The sequence below is a fragment of the Phasianus colchicus genome, chromosome 7, assembly GCF_987193195.1.
Source record: "Phasianus colchicus chromosome 7, bPhaCol1.hap1.1, whole genome shotgun sequence".
Classification (NCBI taxonomy): Eukaryota; Metazoa; Chordata; class Aves; order Galliformes; family Phasianidae; genus Phasianus; species Phasianus colchicus.
In genome coordinates, this window is record NC_143442.1 from 6,557,265 (window position 1) to 6,577,562 (window position 20,298).

The window sequence follows — 20,298 nt, forward strand, 5'->3', positions numbered from 1 at the left end:
TGGCTTAGCTGAAAAGCTGAGTAATTCACTCAGAAAGCAGTGAACAGTCTGCAGTGTGTTTTTTTTCTCTGAGCTCTGCCAATGTATGTTATGGAGAAATGGCTAAATGAGGAAATGCATGAAAACATTTCCTCAATTCACACCTCCCACTCAAGTGACAGTTCAAAAACTGAGTCAGAAGGGCTAAGAATTGCTCAAAAGTAGTGCTGGAATTTGGCATTGGCTTCGGAGCCAGGATTTCATCTTCATTTTGTAGTATATTACCTGCTGCTATTGTAAACTGTCTTAAGTCTTAGCCAGTGAAAGACCTTCATTGAAGACTGATGGTTCCAAATCAGTTATTTTTTCTCACCTCTTACTCAGATTTTTGATTTTGGAAATCCTTTGAGTTTCTTTGGCAACAAGTAGCAAACTGCTGCTGTTTTAACTTTGATTTTTCTGGACTTGTTCCATATTTGAATAGACAAAATTTAACTGTATTGTCCATTTGGCTATAGCTATCCGAAGAAGTAAAATACTGATGGATTGCCCATATGAAAGTAAAAACTCAGTAATTACTGTGTTAGTGTTGTAAACATTGTAGAAAGTTTTATTCCTAGATTTAGGGGTTTTACTGGCTAATGCCTGTAACAACTGCTTCTACAGAATAAGATGCAACAGCTAATGCTCATCATTTCAGCAGCTGAATATCAGATATATAGGAGATGCTGAAGCTGAACTACCTAAGAACCAGCTGAACATATTATTAACCAGCCTTTTGGCTGCTGGATGGGTGGCTGAGGTGTTGTTTTGCTTATCTCAGTTGTACTCCGTCAAGCAACAGCACAGCGCTGCTCAGATTTTGGTAGAAGATCCTGAAACAAACCTGGCATTGCTATGGCTTGGAAATAATGGAAGAGGATATGGCAGTAAGTCAGTCAAAAGCTGCAGCCAAAACTGAGCGCCGTATTTTGGTTAGCAGGGAGTCAGTGAAAGAATAACGCTCTGCTGCTGCTACGATGAGTCTGGCAGTTCTCTCTGCCTGTCTCATCCATTCTGGTTACAGATGTCTCATTCATCAGTGGAGTACTAGTCTGGGAGGGACTTGCTGGATATAGATACGATCTCTGCTGTATCTGGTGGGCATGCAGTAAGTCAAAACCCAGAACGAGATAGTTTTGTTTCAGGTAGTCACATGAGCATCCGGAAATAAAATCATGGCTTAAATTTTGTGAAGGCAGTAGAAGAGTGTGAAAAAAGGCTCACAAAGGAGGGATAGCTGTAATTGCAAGGCTGAGAAAAGGCAGATTTGTTTTGAGCACATTCTGTCTGAGTGGCCGTTTATTTACTTGTTCAGCTTTCATGGAAGCAGCAATATTTTTGTAAAGCCCCTTTGAGCACTACATTAAGTCATCTTAATGCATTTATTTCAATGGTAGTAAAAAGCATATAGATAGCAAGGGTTAATAGGAACTCATGCTACCTGCTGTCCTTCAAATCCTGAGAATTGTGATGAATGAATAACCTTGCCCACATACATCAAAATCCTCAAATTTGAATTCATCTGTCAATCCTTTCATAATCATGAGCAAATAGTAAGGTGCACTTGTTAGTGCTGCTAACATCCCTGTGTGAGATGTGATTCACAAAATACATGTTATGTACCTGGGTTCAAGCTGGCCTGGCAGTGTGAGTATGTTTGCTTAGTAATAAGCGTCCTGCTAATACTTCATTTATCTAGCACAAAAGGCTGCATGTTACAAAAGCACAGTCATATTGCTCGATATAAGATGGCCAACAGTAGTATTTCATTAGTATGGACATGTTCTTGATTGAGTTTCCTATCAAAAGTAAACATCACAGTAAAACCTGCACAATTAAGGAGCTTTTAGCAGGGAGGTTTATAGGGGAAAATTCTTACTCAAGCATTTCTGTTTGGGAATAGATGGTGTGGAAATGTTGCCTTGTTTGAGAATTAGTCCTTGGTCATAGCAAGTGCAAAAATATCTCTTGTGCCTGTCATCAGCTCTGCTGGCAGAATGAAAGAAGGAAATTCCCATAGCTAATAAATGACACATAGCCCTTAGACATCACACTTATTTTTTTTTGTGCCTCTTCCCACATCTGACAAGTAGTTGCTTAAATATGCTGCTTTGTAAAAATAACCTTATTTTAAAGTCCTGTGTAGTGCTGGGTGATTTCAGAGTGTGAGGGACCCTGGCTGCTCCGTTGCCTGGGGAGCAGTTAACACAACTGGGTGTTACTCCTGGGATGCCAGGGTAGAAGCATCCCCAGGAATCTGTGGGGTATTCCCATACTGTGCTCCATGTTAAAATGCCACATTTCTTAGAGAAGTCTATCTTCGTGTGTTTTTTTTTTTTTTTTTCCTCTCTATATGTTTTTCATCTGCTGAAATCCTACTGAGGATAATTAGCAAATAGTCCTCTGAAAGGCTATCTAATTAATGGAAAATTGGAGTTGCATGATTTTGCTCCAGAGATGAAAGGAATCTATGTTTCTAGGTGCAAGAATGGCCCTGCATTATCTTTCCTTAATATATTTCAGGGATGTAAAGTAATAGGTCAGGAAGGCTCCGAATCTTTTAGTGATTAGCCTACAATCTACTGAAATAATGAGGAATATGGAGTTACTTAGGAGAATTTGGGCAATCCTGCCAGTTTAAATGAGATATTAATATTGCTGAAATTTGCCAATTTCTGTGGGGATTTGAGAATCAAAACTGCTAATTGACACCTATTAATTGACTACATTCATCTGTTCATCCTTTCTTGAATGCATGTTATGACTTAACTTCTTCTCTATCACTGTCTCCTCCTAAAGCCACACACCAGCCCACGTGCCAGCAAACGCTATGCTCGTAAGCTTGCTATTTTGTGATAATTAAATTTGAGATGTCTGCATTTATCAGAAAGAAGAGTAAAGTGATCCAAAATTTTATTCATTTGTATTCTAGTGCTAATAATTAGCATGCTCATGCAGAATAGGAAGCTTGGTAGATTTAAATCTGCCTTCCCACCATCAACTCCAGCCCTGCACACGCATTCTTTAACTTGCTCATTTGCAGTAGGTGCAGATTTTCAGATGTAAATTAGGTAATCCTCATTAACTAAAAATTGGACATAGCAGTACAGTTTTAGAATAACCCTAATGCCCTTTTCCCCTCAATCCAAATCAAATTATGGCATACACAGAAATTACCGTGAGGTTCAAACAGTAGACAATGGCTAAATCTGATGCAGAGGCACATCCTGTTTATTCCAGAAGGAGCAAGCGTTGATTGAAACGTGTTTGCTGAACATCCCTTGAGATGTGTGGTTCTGTTTATAGTAGTTGCCTTTGCTCTGGAGGGAACTGATTAATTCTATTTAAATGCTACAGCAGAAAAGCGAGTCTAAAAGAAAATAAGATGAAATGTTTTGTCTATTATCATCTACTTCCTATTAGTATTTAATATTATCTATTTTATTTATGCATCTCTAACGAAAATCCAGGGACTAATAAAGATGAGCTTAATCCTGTCTCATGCATTTCCCTATAGGTCATTAGATCATTACTTTGTATTTGCCAACAAGAAAGTGATGTGCTGTGATGCTCCCCAGTGTCATTTTATTCTGGAATATCTTAATGTAAGTCAAAGATTTACATAGAAGTTATGAGATGTTAGGAAAAGCTCCATATTCATTGCAAGGGAAGAAAAGGGCTTGAAATAGAAAGCTCATACAAGAGGCTGATTCCCATTTTAGTAAGGAAACTCAAAAAATGTGGATTATTAGGACGGTTTAAACACACTGTCTCTAATGAAAACAGCATCTGCTACAGTACATAGCACTCCCAATCCTATGAGCTCCATTCAGTCCTAAATAAACTCATTCATATTTTGTACCACTATGGGTGCAAATTATCATCTCTCCCTGCAGGTTGTGTCTTCAGAGGTCCACACCCAAGAAGACAGTGAAACAAAGAGCAGTAGCAAACCCAGGGATGTAAAATAATAATAACATCAACTGCATGCCTGTTTTAAATTAGAATACCTACGTAAGTGTCTTTGTAGGTCTTTGCAGTGAAAAAAGAATATTTTTTTTCTTGGTTGGCTCTTCTTTTTTTCTTTTCTCTCCTTACGTGTCTTAGGATGGTTCTAAAGTTTCTTCAACTGATTATAAAGCTATGAAGTTGCAATTTGTTTCTAGGTTTATCACAACTACTTTTTTGAATGTAGGAATGAAAATAATGTTAACACTTAGAGATTTACGCGTCCGTGGCAGTAGAAGCTGTACTCTGGTTTTAAGGTTTTTTACAGATTCTCAAGTGCAGGGAGCATGAAAGAAAGCATGATGTCACCTTTGTACTTTGAAGCTCAGCTGGAAACAGGAGTGTTTCTACCCTGAGAAATTTTTCAGTGTTTATAAATACTATCGAAAGGGAATTAAAACAATCAATGGAAAATCCCTCTGAAATGCTCACTTTGACTATCAAAACATGAAAAAAAAATAAATTCTTTCACCCGAGTTATTTTAAGTTTCCATATGGACATAAGTTCCAGTGGAGGTCCTCAGTTTTCCAACACAGTTGAATTTTTCAAGACAAAATTTGTTGAAGTTGTGTTTTTCTGAAGTCAGGATAGATATGGTGCCTTACTGTACTGCTTCTCATAAAAAAGTACGAAAATTATGCTGGGTTGGGTCGTCAAAATTTTTCAGTGTTCAGTGAACCACAATATAAATGATTTTTATTATATTTCTCCCTCAAATAATGCTGAAAAGAGGAACGTTGCACCTACTTCACAAACAATAGCCCCTGAGGAATATGAAAGATTTACGTTCATTTATACAATATTTAAAGTAAGAGCACTTCACAGCATGTGACTGTCAGTGTTGTCATGGCAGCAACTGAAGATGTCAGAACTGGACAAAGCAGAAGACTTAGGTCTGCCCAAGCTGAAGCCAGCAGCTCGCCTGTTTTGTTGCTGTGCTTGAAAAGAATGAGAGCAGTTTGGCCTGCTGATTTCTTCATTTAAAATCAAGGCTTTCTCTAGTTAAAAAAAAAAAAAAAGAAAGAAAGGATGTGCAAGAAGAATGGCATGAAACACACAAACCATCCATTGAACGTTGCTTCTCTTGTTTTGCTATGGCAGCTTATGTTGTATTAGAAAAATGGGAAAAGGAATAGCTGGTTTCACTGGTTGAGTTGGCAGGCTGTTTAAGCCCCTATATAGTTCCCTTTTCTTTCCCCATTTTAAAGAGTTTTTGCTGATGGCACATGGCTGGGATCTGAGGAAGGATGTGCTACTAATGGGTCTTAAGTGTGGCTCTTCTTTTGGATTCTTTGATGTAGTGTAACTTCTCACAACTTATCACATAGCCTTTTGGCACCATTCTGTGTATTTCCAAACGTAGTTCATTACCACATCTGTCAGCTCAATTTGGTTTGCTTCCTCCCAGTGTGTTTTTTTATACCTATGTGAACATGAAAACATGTGGGAGCGTATTTTGCTTTGCACTGCTAAACTTTCTTTAGTTGGAAGATGCATACAAATGACTTACTTTGCTTTTTTATAAATTTCATTTGACATGAACTATGCTTTGTTGCACTTTATTGCAGCTTCTCAAATTCTTAGTGAAGTGTAGGGGATCAAGGGCCTAGGGTAACACTGAAAGAGTGTATGTTCTTCCATTCTGTTAGGAGTTGATTAGCTTCCAAAATAAGACCTGTTATTTGAAGATCTTTTGTTACAGAGCTTTAAAGATCCTTCAAGATTGACTTAGCACACCAGGTCATGTTTAATAGGTTTTAATTCCTTTTTTATGAAAGGTTAACAGTCCACTTATGTAAGTATATATACTGTCTTATTGAAATTGAGTGACAATAAAGTAATATTTATAATATAAGTTGTTGATCTGTATGCTCAGATCAAATGAAATCATTGCATTGATTTTGATGGGCACCGGATGAGATCAGAGTCTAATGACGAATGCTGTATTGCAGTGGGGTATGTAACTATGCTTACATTGGGTGATTGTTTTTCAGTACTCTCCTTGTATAACCAATGGCAAGGCTATGCTGATCTTTCTCAAAGTGTAGGAAATATGTACAAGTACAGTGAGTCAGTGCATGCCAACAAGGTTTTGTAAATGCCATGGTGCAGAAGGTGACTAACAGGGATAACGAGTCTTTGTTGTTGTCATTAGCCTTGATTTAAAAAGGACCTAGAAGAAGTGTTAGATATTTCAGTTTTAAAAATAAAAAGGTACCTTATCATTGTACACGAACACAACAGACATATAAAAGCAATCAAGTATTATTTGAAGTTCTGTTTAAATCTGTTTCGCAGTGAGATTTTTTGGTAGCAATTTTTTTGTATGGAGCTGTGCAAGTTCAGAATGGTGCTGAGAGGAAAGGGATGCTGTACATCCATTGCAGGGCACTGCAAGATAGAAATTAAAAAAATCTTAGCACCAGGGGAACATGAGCTATGAGGGGAAACAGGATTGGTGCAGACAACATGCACTAATATATAAAAAGATAATTTTATAGAGTATTTATAAAATTGTTTTGATTTGTTTCATACATGCATTCTTTTACCTTTATTTCTGTATCAGTGAACTTTTCTCTTAAGAATTGCATTCTGTGACACTTCCCATGAAATTAGTAATCTAGTCTCTCTTGTGTTCAGTTATGTACAGCTCCCAGACACCAGCACCTTGTTTTACAAATTCCTTCCCAATGGAACTTAACAATCCATTGATTCCATTTGCATCAGTATGAAGCTACAGATTTAATCCAAAACCTGTTAGGTCATCAAAGAACATCAATGTCACAGATCAAAAAATCATTGCTGTGTGTGTTCCGTGGCAGAAGTAAACAGTTGAGAAAAGTAATTTCCATTGACTAATGTACAGCATTAAAAAAATCATTCACAGTTTTATTTAAAGTTCTTGCCATTGTATTAACTAACACTTCATGAAAGTTTCTTCTTAGTCTTGATGCCATTTCTTTCTAATAAAAACCTTGTATAACAAAAAGAGCGACAACAAAACCCCTTTGTTTGCTAAAAGAGGAGGTGAATACTGTTTGATATAAAGGGGTTTATCCTGGGATTATGCTGCTTCTTGGAGTAGCAGTGCATGGAAAACATAAACTAACTGGTGTTCTTTGAGTTTTACTAATTTGATTATGAATAGTAATTTGCAGCCTTTTAATCTACTAATGTTTTAACATCACATTTTATCTGATGTTACCTGGACTATTTTTTTTGTCCAAGTAAATTAAACTCATCTAACAGAGACAGGAATGCAAGTTCGATTACTTTGATTGGAATTAGCAGTGGACATGTCAAGTCAATTACTCTAAAACTAGAGAAATGCAAAGGAGTGTGGTATGGGTGGTGACACTGGAACAGGCTGCCCAAGGAGGTTGTGGATGCCCCATCATTGGAGGCATTCAAGGCCAGGCTGGATGTGGCCCTGGGCAGCTTAGTCTGGTGGTTGGCAACCCTGCACGTAGCAGGGGGATTGAAACTAGATGGTCATTGTCAACCATTGTCCTTTTCAACCCAGGCCATTCTGTGATTCTATGTTTATCATTTACTGTTTCAGAATACTGCATTCTTCAGAGGAGCTGTTAAGACTGTCCTGACTCTGTATGTTACTGAGTAGGATTTCATGCTGGTTCCTACCTATTATCAAGATTGAGCAACTAGAAGAAAACTGGAATAGTTTTTAAATGTTTTTATTTAAAACAACAGTATCACATACTTCCAATAAACTTATTTGTAATTCATGCATTATAAAGCTACAAAGCCTTATTATAAACATAGAAGAAAGGGAATTTGTTACAAAGGCTCACATTTAATTGCAGGTTTTATTGAATGGCTTAGAGCCTGCAGCTAACCTAATATATTGGCTTTGTGCACTAAGCCCAATTGCAGTGCAGTTCTGTGTTTTCTGTGTGCCTGTTTTCTGTGCTGTCCTTGCTAGTAGAATGTCTGTGTTACAGCACTGAAGAAGGACTGATGACAAGGTTCTTTATTGTGGCCCTTAGCAATAGGTTGCTAAGATTAGCACTCTGAGAAAGTGATCTGTCTGAAGGGCTTTCAATTCTTTCCTACAGTCATAGTCAACAGAGAACTATCAGACAGCTGCTTCTGCATCTGACAGGTTTGCTTATATGTCAGCCCAGAAAGATGAAAAAGATAACACAGAGGATTTTCTTTTCTTCCTCCTGACTTTTGATTTCCTTGGCAGAAGTGTCTTTGTCCAGAACTTGGATTTCTAATTAAATCTGGCTATGGATGTTGAGTTTTCATTGTTAGGTGGTCTGTACAAAAGAATTAATAACCCAGTTCAAACTTTGTCTTTTTCACATTCTGGCAACCGTACGAGACATAGAGGGTTTGCCATCTTTTAGCTGCTGAGATAAAATCATGCTAACAAAAGGAACAAAATATCTTTCATTTAAAAAAAATATGGGCAAACAAGGTCCAGCAAAGTGAAAACCTTCTGGACTTGCACAGCTTAAAGTGCATTTGGGAATAGAAAATTGTAAAGTTATTAGATAGTGAAGAGCTAACATGTCTTCCGCTAAAGACAAAGCTAAATACAACTAAGAGACGTTTGCTTTTGTAGAATGAGAGCTGGATATCCAAGCTATGGTTGGATAGATTACTATTTTCTCTTCTAAGCTTACAAAATGGCCTTCATTAGGAAGAAACCAGCAAACACCATTTCATCTGTTAGAGAACTCTAAGTCATTGTATCCTGGGAATAACCAGACCTGGCTGGAAGTCAGTACATTCAACAGTGAGTAGCAACATATATGTACAAGCCTGGAATTCTCTCCCTTTTTAATCAGGAATTTTACTTGCAATTAACTGTATTACTTAACTGTTTTGTACAAATAAGATAATCTTCTCTAACAGAAATAGGAATGTAAGTGAAATGTTACTTTGATCAGAACTCATGATTTGCTATTGAAATACAAGGTAAAATCAGCCTGTTGGTCCAAATAAACTGAAAGATGACATTTATGTTTGTCACTTGCTTTTCAGTTAATTTATCATTGAAATGATTAATAGGGTAAGATTCTAGACAATAATGTGCCATGAGATACCCAATAATACAATAAGTGGAAATAGAGGTTGATAGCACAGCACAGAAATAAAATTAAATGATAATTATATTTGCAGATTCAAAGCTATCATAGTCAGTTGTGTATTTATTCAAATTAGCATAACTGACCAGTAAAAAGAATGTGCAAAGTTGTGGCAGTTTTTCCAGTTTCCAGATAAGTGGCATTTTATTCCAACCCCACTTTTTCTATGTTTGAATTTACATATTTGACAAATACCCCAACGAGAGGAGTTCTTGAACATATAGACCAGTAAGAGGATTGCAGTTGGTTTTGCACTTTTAAAAAGAAGATTCTGAGAATGTGGAAACTCCCCTGTGAGAATTTTACAGGTGTGAGATGTTAACTGGCTCCATGTCAACACTGGCTGCGTCTACAGCCCAAAAATCTGAATGGCCTTTCCTACAGTCAGTAGGAGTATCTAAAACTCACTACACCAAAAAGCAACTTAAAATGGGAATAGTGTTTTTAAATAAAAAGACTGACTTAACATTTCTCCATTAGTTCACAGAGGTGCCTGGAATGCTTTGCATTCTTAATGTCCCTTTATAACGAAATCTCTGCATTATTGCACTGTATTCTGACAACTGTTTAATTGTATTTGGCAGCTTGTTTTGGTTTTGGAACAGCTTGTTAGCCATCTAATTAAAATGGGGATTACTGTGATATGTAGTCTGTTTCTTAAATTTATAGGGATGATGAAAAAGTATGTAAAGAAGACAAATTATTTTTCAATGATAAAAAAAAAAGCTTCCCAGCTCAAATCTTACTTCTTTTTCATATTTGTGATGTCATTACAATGCTCAGAGACCAAATATTTAATATGAGACGTGAGTATGAATTTCTTCTAATATTATCTTTGCATACCATGTTTCAATCTTTGTATGAAAGCAGTGTGTAGGAAAATAAAACCAAGCATTAGGCTCCCCTCTTGCACTTCTCCCATTGTTGATGGAAGGACACAGTTGTGACAGGAGTCTCTGGTTGGTATAAGAAATGCTGTGCTGATCTGCATGGAAGAACAGTTGGCTCTGGAAAGAAAGCTTGCTGCCCTGCTGTGTTGGGTTGTGCTCTGTTCCCTCTGGCTTCCAGGTTGGAGTAACCATTCCCTGTCTCAGGATCCTCTGTGAACCAGATCTGGTCACAAACAGGCTCCAGTGAAGGAAACAATCTTGAATTTCTAAATCACAAATGCATATTTGCAGAGAATTTATTCTAGTTCTGTTTATCCTCCTCTAGATCAGGACTTGCCACCTGTTAGTTGAGGGAGGAACCAGACAAAAATACCAAGGAAAGTGTCAAGCAAATAGCTTAGCTTACCCCCACTCATTCCAACAGATTTCCTGTTGCATTTATATGCAGTGGCAAAATAGAGCACAGCTAAATTTTTTTGCCAGAAATTGTTTAAAGCAAGGAGTTGAACCAACCAGCCTGGTTTATCATTTAATTGAGTTTGAACATAGTTTATAATAGGTCTTTCATATAATTATTTTAGGTATCTTCCATATTAGATGTCCAGCTGACAGTTTTGTGAGGACTTATTTTTCTGTGTTCCAAATTAAAAAACTTTGAAAAGTATCTAAACCTGAGGTTGCCAAAAATGGTCACTTTTGTGTTCCAGAGTCTCACTGCATTTGTTTTATATAACTCTAAGTGAAAAGAAAAACTGCTCGTAATAACCATAAAAAGTGCTTTTAATAACACCACATCAGTGGGTTTGCATTAGTCACATCAAATATTAGGACAATTAATTAAAAAAAAATTATAAAAGTTATAATTACATTACAGCAATGTACGATAAAGGACAACCCAAAATTATTTTCATTATGTTTTATTCAGCGCCTGTTACACTTTTACAGTGCTGCTGTATTTCTATAGCAAAGTGAGTCTGCTTTGGTTTTCAGAGGTCTGTTGAAATACTTGTGTAAAAATAGAGCATCTTACAACTGTTAAGGGAATGCTATAAAGATCATTTCTAACTGGGTTACCATTTTCAGTATTTAACTTTTGCGTTTCTAAAAGTTAAGGCAGTGCTTTTAGAATGTGAAATATCATAAAAGGCAACTTACCACACTAAACAACTTACCAAATAGTGACGTTCTTGGAGTCTGCTGTCATTCTTTGCAGAATCGCTAGATGCTTCCATATGGCAAACTACTTTTCATGTGTGTAATATCTTGAAATGTTGAAATACTTCAGTGCCATTTTATAGCTAAGAACTCTAAAAAAGGGAATGTTTAAGGGCTTTCCAAAAGTTATGCAAGAAGGGAACATGGTGTGTGATGTGACAACCACGTGGATCTGGCTGTCTTTCTCAACAACTACACTTCAGAGTGCACTTGTTCTGGTTCCATTACCCTTAAATCTCTTAGAACCCTCTATCCAGTTCTCTTTCCTTACCTGTGAAATGGAGGCTCTGATTGTTTTAGATTATTTTTGAGGTCATTGTAATATGGCTATGATCTTCTATTGGAGAATCAGTCAGAGTTGTTCCATGGGCAACACAGTCTGAAGATGTTTACTGTAAGATTTTAAAATGAAATTCATTATTTTATACTTTACTAATTAGAAACCATGTCTGTGGGGTGCTGGACAGGCATTCTGGTTAGTTAGGTACAGCCTTTGTTGGCCACAGAATTTTGCAATTTAATGCTATATCTACTTTTTTTTTTTTAAATATACAAACATGTGCGTGTATATGTATGTATGTATATATATACATATGTAGACATTGCTGGTTGGGCTGTATAGTTAGCCTAAATCCATGCATATAAATTCTACAGTTATCTTTCTGAGCTGGAGCTTGCCTATGAAATCATTTTTTCTTTGATTTGTGAGGATGCCTCAGTCTTTCCAGTGTGACCCCAGGACACAAACTTCCCAGGACATGAGAAAAGTGGCAATATTTCAGCTCTTTTATTAACAGTTCAGACTCCTGCCAGCAGCATCCAGGCTGGGCATTCTTGTAAGCTAAAGGCTGGATGGCTCTGCCTTGAGCTGATGGATCTCCAGTGACTGGTAAAAGATGTTTAGCCTCAGTTTAAACTGTTAATAATTTGAGTACAACTTGTGAGCATGAGTTTCCTGGATTTCTGTGAAGCTTCCAGAAACCCAGTTTAGCCAGCATTTATAAACCTTCACCTCTTGCTTATTCTGCTTAGGAAGGTTAAAGCAACTGACTAAATTCCTAAGAATTCATTACACTGTGGATCTGAACACTTCTAACTTTACCTCCAGTCAGTAAAACATCAACAAAATAGGAAAGAAGTTGCCACCGGAGAGTCTCCTAAATGGAATAACCTTGATTTGGATACAGAGGGTTGCAAATCTTGGCCCCATGGCTTTAGAAACAGCTGTTGAGTTTGTTCAGCATCGCATCATTCAGCATTTCTAGTCACTTTTGGTGTTTTTTAGCCAAAGTAACGCCTATTCCTTGTTTGTGTTCAGAGCCAAACTGCCCTCCTTGGCTTTGGAAGCTGGTGTCAAGTTTGAAATTGCAAAGCTTTTGGGCTGTAGTTACAAACAGGAAAAGCTTCCCTGGTAAATGTGAAGCTATGGACTTTTGCAACATTTTAAACTTTTTCAGTTGTTGTCTTTGGCATTGAAGTTTCAATAGCACACGGTATTACTAAAAGACAGTGTGCTTTAATGTCACTGCCCTGAATTCTTCAGGCGTGATTCAAGTGACATCATTTGAAATGCAGCAGATTAAACTGTATACCTGTGTATTCAAATACACTGTTTTACCATGTGCATGCAAGGAAAAGTAGTGTCTCTTACACAATTTTAAGTGTTAAAAATAGCCCTATTCTTAAATGCAAGTATTTGCATTTAGCATCTTTACAAAGCTCAGCCTGAGAAAACTGGAGCAATAACATATGGACACTCTTCTTCTTCCTGCCCCCTGCAAAGCCACAACTAAACTAAAATAGCACTCTTCCTTTTCTAGCTGTCTCTCTTTTTTTCTTTCCCCTGGTATGATTTATTTTCAGGTAATGTAGTTTCAAAACAGAAGGTTGGCATGTGAGAAAGGAAGCACAGGAGCGTGTGAAGCAGTGGGATGCTGGGCAGGAGGGCTCCTGCTTCCTCCTTGAGTGGACACTGCAGTGACTGCTCTGCATAGTGCTTGGGCTCATGTCACAGGCTCCTGAGCAACCCTGGTAATTCTGCCTTTCTGGAGTTGCCTACTTTCATTTTTTCTTTGTGTTTTTGTTTTTTTTTTTTCTTTTTTCAAAAAGCTTTCCCTTACCTCGTGTAATTTAGCCTTATTGTGCTTGAAAGAGTGACATGAACCATTGACTGCTGTGGTGTATTTGATTTATCAGGTTTTAGTGCTATATGCACCAAAGCGTGTCAGAGAAGGCTTGTTGTTTATGGAAGTAATTTCAGCAGCTGTTAAAAGAGACATTACTACTTCTGAAATCTGGAACTGATTTACTCTTGATCTGCGTCCCTTTGTCACTCACTGTTTGCTTGCTTTTCACATTACTGGTACACTCTTGGGAATTGTCTGGTGTGTACTAGAGAAAAGTGATTGATTGTTCTCTCCACATGGATAACTTTTTCATCATTTGTAAAGTAATTCATTGGGTTTTTTTTGCAGTAGGATTGTTTCATAGTTCACGATCTAAAAACCAGAGAGCATAGTTCAGCCCTGCTAAGTTCCAGAGCTGATGTACTCGTTGGTGGCACATGCCAGTGAAAGCATGAATCACAGAACTGCAGAATATCTGAAGTTGGAAGGGACCCACAAAGATCATTGAGCCCAACTCCTGGCTGCACACAGGAAACCCCCAGAATCCAAACCCTACGTCTGAAAGCTCTGTCCAAACACTTCTTGAACTTCTCTGGCTTGGGGCTGTTATCACTGCCCTGGGGAGCCTGTTCCATGATCACATCCACTCTCTGCTCAGAACCTTTTCCTGACACCCAGCCTGACCCTCCCCTGGTGCAGGGTGCTCTTCTGGTACTAGATAGGAACATGAAGGCAAATTATACAGAAGTGAATCAAGAAAGTAAACTTTATGTCTAGACAGCTTTGCTGTTTGAGATTGCTACAACTGGTGAGCATCATGGTGTACAGAATAGTCATTTTGGGATAACTATATCCACACTGCCTGCTTGAAAGCTGTGGCTATTTAATGTTGGAAATGGAAGTCTCATGGTCCTTTACCATAAGACAGTGATGCAGTGGCAAGAAAAATACCCTGAGAAAATGTGTGAACAAAGGGAATTAAGGGAGAACTCATTGGTTTAATTCTTTGAAAAAACCAAAAAAAGTAGATTATTTAAAAGTTATGAAATTGAAGCTCTGAAAAATAAATGGTTTCAGAAAAAGAAGTCTGAGAATCAGAGGTAAGAAGAATAATTATTTTTTCTAAGATGTCAGCAAATAGAATGTAATTTTTTGGGTTAGACAATTCACAATGCTCTGAGACAGAACTGTTTCTTCATTAGTAAATTGGGAAAATAATTGATACACAATATTGTAGTTTACTGAAGTCAAGAATGTAATGGAAATCTGTAGTTGCTAAATATTTTATCATTGCAATAGATTAAAACAAACAAAAAATTCTATTAGCTGAGTGTATGGAATGGAAGATATGCCATTGATGTTGTTGCCACTGATGACATGTACATAACGCTGATGGATGGCACTGGCTCTGCCCATGCAGATTAAATGTCTGGCAGTGTCATCTCTGAGATCCTGGCTGTGCCATAGTTATTTGTAGAATATTGCAGGAACTGTGGGTGTGTGCATGAAACTCCATTTAGTTTGCTGTAGTAAAATTTCTGTGTGTGGGGAAAAAAGGTACCTGGGGAAATATGTGTGTAGCAGCTGGTCCTGGCACTCATCAGCTGAATTTATGTCAAGTCTTAATGGTAATAGAGCTGTGATTGTTCTTTGCTTTGGTTGTTGTGGGGGGAATTTTTTTGTGGCTTCTTAAAAAGGTATTTCTCATTTAGTTTCCCAGGTTTGGAATGGATTTATTTTGAAGTATTTATTATTGATGTTTTACTGACACTGGAGATAAAAACAGGCTGTGTTTCAGTTCTGATGCAGTACAGCTTCCAGTCCTCACGCTCTGCTCTGCACAACCTGCAAGATATGCAGAGTGCTACAATAGTAATAAACCTGACATTTTCAGTGATGTTTAAATTGTCAACTGATTTCTGCTAAGTGAAGGTCATGTGTTTTGAAGCCCCAGCATTTTATGTGCAGGCACACAGGTGTGTTTGTCAAAAGATTAAGGTTAAGGTGGACGTGCTAGATTGATGTCCCACCGAAAAGAACTTCCTAGAAATAGTGTCCCCTTTCCAAGTAGGTAATAGAAGACTTTCTGACAGACAGAGGAGGTGCTTGTGTGAACCATTCATTGCAAAACAAAGATGTCTGGCTGGGAGAACCGGAGGCACAGTTAATTCTCTGTCCTTTTTCGTGCTTTATCTGTTTGTACAAAAAGGTACCAGGTGCTCTCCCTACACAGATAACAGAGAGCCCCAGGGTTCCTGTGAGTGCAGAATCTCTGGGAACGCATTTGAGGTGGTTAAACTTGGCAAAGGCTAACAGGAAACCAGGCAGTTATGTTGGTGCCACTTTGTTAGGGCATAGGATTTTTCTGAGGCACGTAGGAACAGGAATGAAAGAAATTTGTGGTTAAGGGAGTATTATTCTTCATTTGGAATTAGTTTGGAGGGAATAAAGGAATTATAGGAAAATTTGACCTGTGCTTTGGCAAACCTCACAAATTGATGTTGCTGTACAGGTAGAAGCAGTGGTAGATTTGTGGCTTACTGTGCTGCCTCTATTTTTAGTTTCTGACCGCTTGCAAATTCTGTTTACAAATGTCAGGAAAATGCATTAGGATTATCTGCTTGTTGTAGAGGTAATAAAATGCTGTCCAGTTTAGCCAATAGAATAGCTAAAAGCAGGCTCCCACTGACATGTCAGTGTAGCTGCTAAATGCATACTGTGGCTCCACAGGACTTCTAAGCTGCCTAAGCTACCTGCTACTCTTTCCTTATTGCTTGTTTCCTGTCATCCTGATTTATTATGGAGATTAGGAGCCTTTTAATTTTTTTTTTAAATTCTTTTAACATCAGTGGCTCATCTGAGAATAACTGAGAATGTGCATTGAGGAGAAAGGAAGGGGTGGGATGAGGGTTCAGCAAGAGCTCCTTAATCTATTCCTGCAATGCTATGTGTAACTCATGGAGCATGGCAGTTATACTGAAGGCACAAGGACTGAGTGTCCCTAGCCCTTCTTCCAGTGATCTCTAGAACCTGGCCTTTTATTTTAGCCTTTTACCAAGGGATTGCTAGGGATACCAGCCCTCAGAAAATCTTTTCTGTCGCTCTTATTCACTAGCCAGCAAGAGGGTAACGAATTCCACTTTGAAGGCAGTCTAGAAATAGAAATAAGAGGAAAGTATGGCTTTGAATGAATGTTAGAGTACAAAGGCAATAACTCCCAGAACAGGACAACCTTGTGTGTACCTGTGAATGCCCAGTTCTGGTGGTGTGATTTCTGCAGTTTTTGAAGCTGTATGTCTCTAGGGAAGCATGCAATGGAAATCTGATGGGAAACATATTTTTATGCCATGAAGTGTTTAAACTTGCAGCTGGAACACTGCAGGCTCACGTCAGCTTGTCAAGTGTAGCTCTTGCCTGGCAAGTCTGACCAAGAAATAGAGGCTTTTTTTTCACCTAGGAGATGAAGGATGGGAAGTCTTGATTTAGTAGTGAGAGGGAGATGTAAATCCATCCTTACTGTCTGAATACTTTACAACTGAGAAAAAGTGAACCTGGGAAGGAACTTGACTTTTCTTCATGTTTTGTATCAAGAGAGTCTAAATATTTGTGATATATGGCATGCATGTGTCCAGAGCTAACTGTTAGATGAATAAACAAAGGGTTATTTATTCCAAGATTTTAATTGCTATTTATCCAGATAAGTACCACAGAGCTGTAGCTTGCAATTACTGAAAAGAACAGTCATACCACAGCAGCTCTGTCCTGCCAAGCTGTTCTAATGAATGATGAAATACTGAAAACTAGCCATTGCTTTTGTCAGCCTGAAACTGACAGTTGTTGATGAGTCTTTTTTTTTTAGCTCAAGTATTTTTATTTTTATGAAAATGTATTTTTAATAGTAAATGAGCAGATAGCTGTTGGTGGAAAAAGTGGTAAAATTAATCCTGTGCTTTATTCATAGTCAATTGTAGTACTGGAACTGGAGTGCTGTGTGCATTTTAAGGGAGAACGGGTTCAGTTAGTCCTGCTCTCAACCCTCAGTCTGCAAAATGCAGCAAGGAAACCACAGCTGCTCGGTGCCTGGGGGCTTGCTCATAGCCATAGCAGTGCTGTTGGCCTCCAACAGCAGTTTGATGCAGTCCCAGATCAAAGTGATGGCATTTTCTCTTCTGTGCTTCTTTATTGGGATTCATCTGTGCTATTGGGGGTGGTTTTTTTGTTTCTTTTTTTGCTAGACTACTATCTACAACTGGAAACTGAGATGGTGGAACTAGGATGCATAGAATCAAATGATCTAAATGACACCTTTTTTCCTCCTAAACTTTAGTCTATTTTTAAAGAGTCAATTTATTTTTAGAGGCAAAACGCTATCAAAAGTGAAGCTGGTTAAAATGTTTCCCCTTACTACTTCTGCTTTGGGAAATCATTGATTCAATGGAATTTGAAACATTTCTGTGTGAATAACATGTAGGCTTTTAGGCAAAAAGATGACAAACAAGGTGTCTGAATGGACCTGCATAACTTCATGGCAGCCAGCTGGTGGTCAGGTGGGCTTTTGTGCCTTGGTGGAGCAAAAAGCACTTAGGGATGTGAATTTTTCTGAAATTGTTATTTTACTCAGAACCTCATCAGAGAGACAGCTTGCTTCATAAACACCAGTTTCTGAATGCTCTGCTGAACTTTATACCACTACTGTTTTGAAAGAAAGAAAAGCATCTCTTGAGTGATCTCTAGGTCTTGTACCCCTTTTCTAAGTGTTGGTCAGGTCATTCTAGTGGCAGCTGGGTGAAACTAAGTCCATGTGTTGAAACTAGTTTTCTAGGTTCCAGCTGAGAGAAGAAAAGATACAAAAAAAAAAAAAAAAAAAAAAAAAAGTTTAAATGATTCTAAATAATGTTTTCTTTCCTTTAGCTGTCTCCGTAATGAGATACAGTGCATCATCGTTTGGATTTGCTGTAAGTAGAAATAAGAGTTAAATATTCTCTACTGTTTTTTTCCCATGTACTCTTTCTGAACACAAAATACTTTTTTTTTTTTTTGTAAGTTCATGGTAACGTGTACAAATTCAATGGTGGATTAGAAAAATTATTGTTGAAGTAGAACTTTGGAAGGGACAATGGAAATATTTTCAATTCTAATTGTTTGGTTTCTGGCTGCAAAGGCTTAATATTTATATCTCATAGTTGGTAGAAATTATCCACCAGATATGGCTATCTTTTACAAAATCTATCAGCTTACTCTGTTCTCTTGTTAAACTTTGAGCAAAATTCTGAAGTTCCTTCTGAACTTTGCATGTCCTTCCTATTGGAAAGCTAGGCTAAAACTACTGCAGACTTTGGGATGACATTTTCCTTCTCTAACTGTTGCCATGGTTCTCCTGATCAGTGGCAGAGCAAAAATTTCCTTATGACATGCACAGTGCCTGATTTCAAACACTTTAGTATTTACTTTCAAATTTGAAAGATAGATGGACTCTGTAGAAAATTTGACATGGATATGAAAGTTTTTATAGTGGCTCAAACATTTTTTTTTGAAATTTTTGGATATTACCTAAAGTCATTTCTTTATCTGCTGGAAATACAAACATTCTCTGTTTTAAGAGTGAAATAGAGAAATATGAAATCTTGACAAAATGGGATTTTGACACAGTCAAATGTTTTTTGCTTTGAAACAAAACCTCCTACTGAAGAAAATTCATGAATTTTCAGGGAAAAGAAATATTTGTCACGCATTTTCAAACACTTTTCATTTAGAATCTTTGCATATGAATCATATTTATAGTTTTTTAACTCTTGTGGTGCCATGGTGTCAGGTAGGTTTGTTTTTTTTTTAACTCCTCCACAGATCATGGATTACAAGCAGAAAGTTCTTAATCTCTTGATCGACTGGATGAGCTCTGAAGTGTATCATTGTGCAATAATACATGGCAAGATCAATTTAATGAACGTAAATCCTACTTTCATTAAAATGATTTATTTGAAGCTGCTTTGTCATGTGCAGCAGGATGGTAAATACGTTGCTGTTAGTATTTGTGGGCATGTTATTGGCCCACAAAACTATTGACTCTGTATCTCTTTCAGTTTGATGCTACCCTGGATGTTTTGTCATCAGCGATAGTTTTGTGGCGTTACAGCAACGCAGCTGCTGTACATTCTGCACACAGGGAGTACATGTAAGTACACTTAATTGCTTTTGGCTTTGATATAGGCCTGCAGAGCTTTGGCTGTCAAGCTGTGATGTTGAGAAAAAAACATTTTGTCATGTCAGCAAGTATTCATTCCTTATGCCCATTTTCTGCTTGGACCCAAACACTGTACTGGAGCAGACTTCCCTATGTTTGTGATTTTCATTTTCCTTTTGGCCAATATAGGAATTGTTAGGGATTTGGGCTTTTTTCCTTGCAGCAGTTAGAAGAATTGTATTCGCAATCTGTAATGGACTGTAGGTCTCTTATTTTGCCTATTTCTCTGTTATTCTTCTCAGGGTATCCCTTCACAATTGTTTATATTATGTATGTGCCACCTTTAAAAACACTGAATATATGTCAAACCCCTTCTTTCTGAATGTAAATCTCGTTATCTTCTTGTGATATTATTAGAAGTTGAAGTTACAGAACACCTGATAAGACTGAGTTTCTATTAGTGATTTGATAGCAGGGTGACATAATTTATTTGTACTGCTATACAAATTGAGACGTAGACACACAGATCTCCTTTTTATTGCAGAACAACTATTGTCTTGGGAAATAAGAGTATTACCAGTATTTGCATGTCTTGTCTAGGGAAAGACGTATTTGCTTGAAAAGAAAGCATATTTAATGATTTCTGTAAGAATCCTATGGGAAAAAATGGCAGCAGTGTATTGATCACAGTGGAGACTGTAATCTGTGCCATTTCACTGTGTAGCATTTTCACTGGTGA

General features: G+C 37.6%; 1 protein-coding gene across 5 annotated transcripts in view; it reads left to right on the forward strand.

Annotated features, from left to right (window-relative positions):
* The window catches only part of TMEM163 (transmembrane protein 163), an 85,524-nt gene that overhangs the window by 28,009 nt on the left and 37,217 nt on the right, over positions 1–20,298 (forward strand). For all 5 annotated transcript variants that reach the window (XM_090143584.1, XM_090143588.1, XM_090143585.1 and 2 more), the window contains 2 exons: positions 18,290–18,333; positions 19,459–19,550. In XM_090143584.1, coding sequence (XP_089999710.1) covers positions 18,290–18,333; positions 19,459–19,550 — 136 coding nt within the window. The remainder of the gene's footprint in view (positions 1–18,289; positions 18,334–19,458; positions 19,551–20,298) is intronic.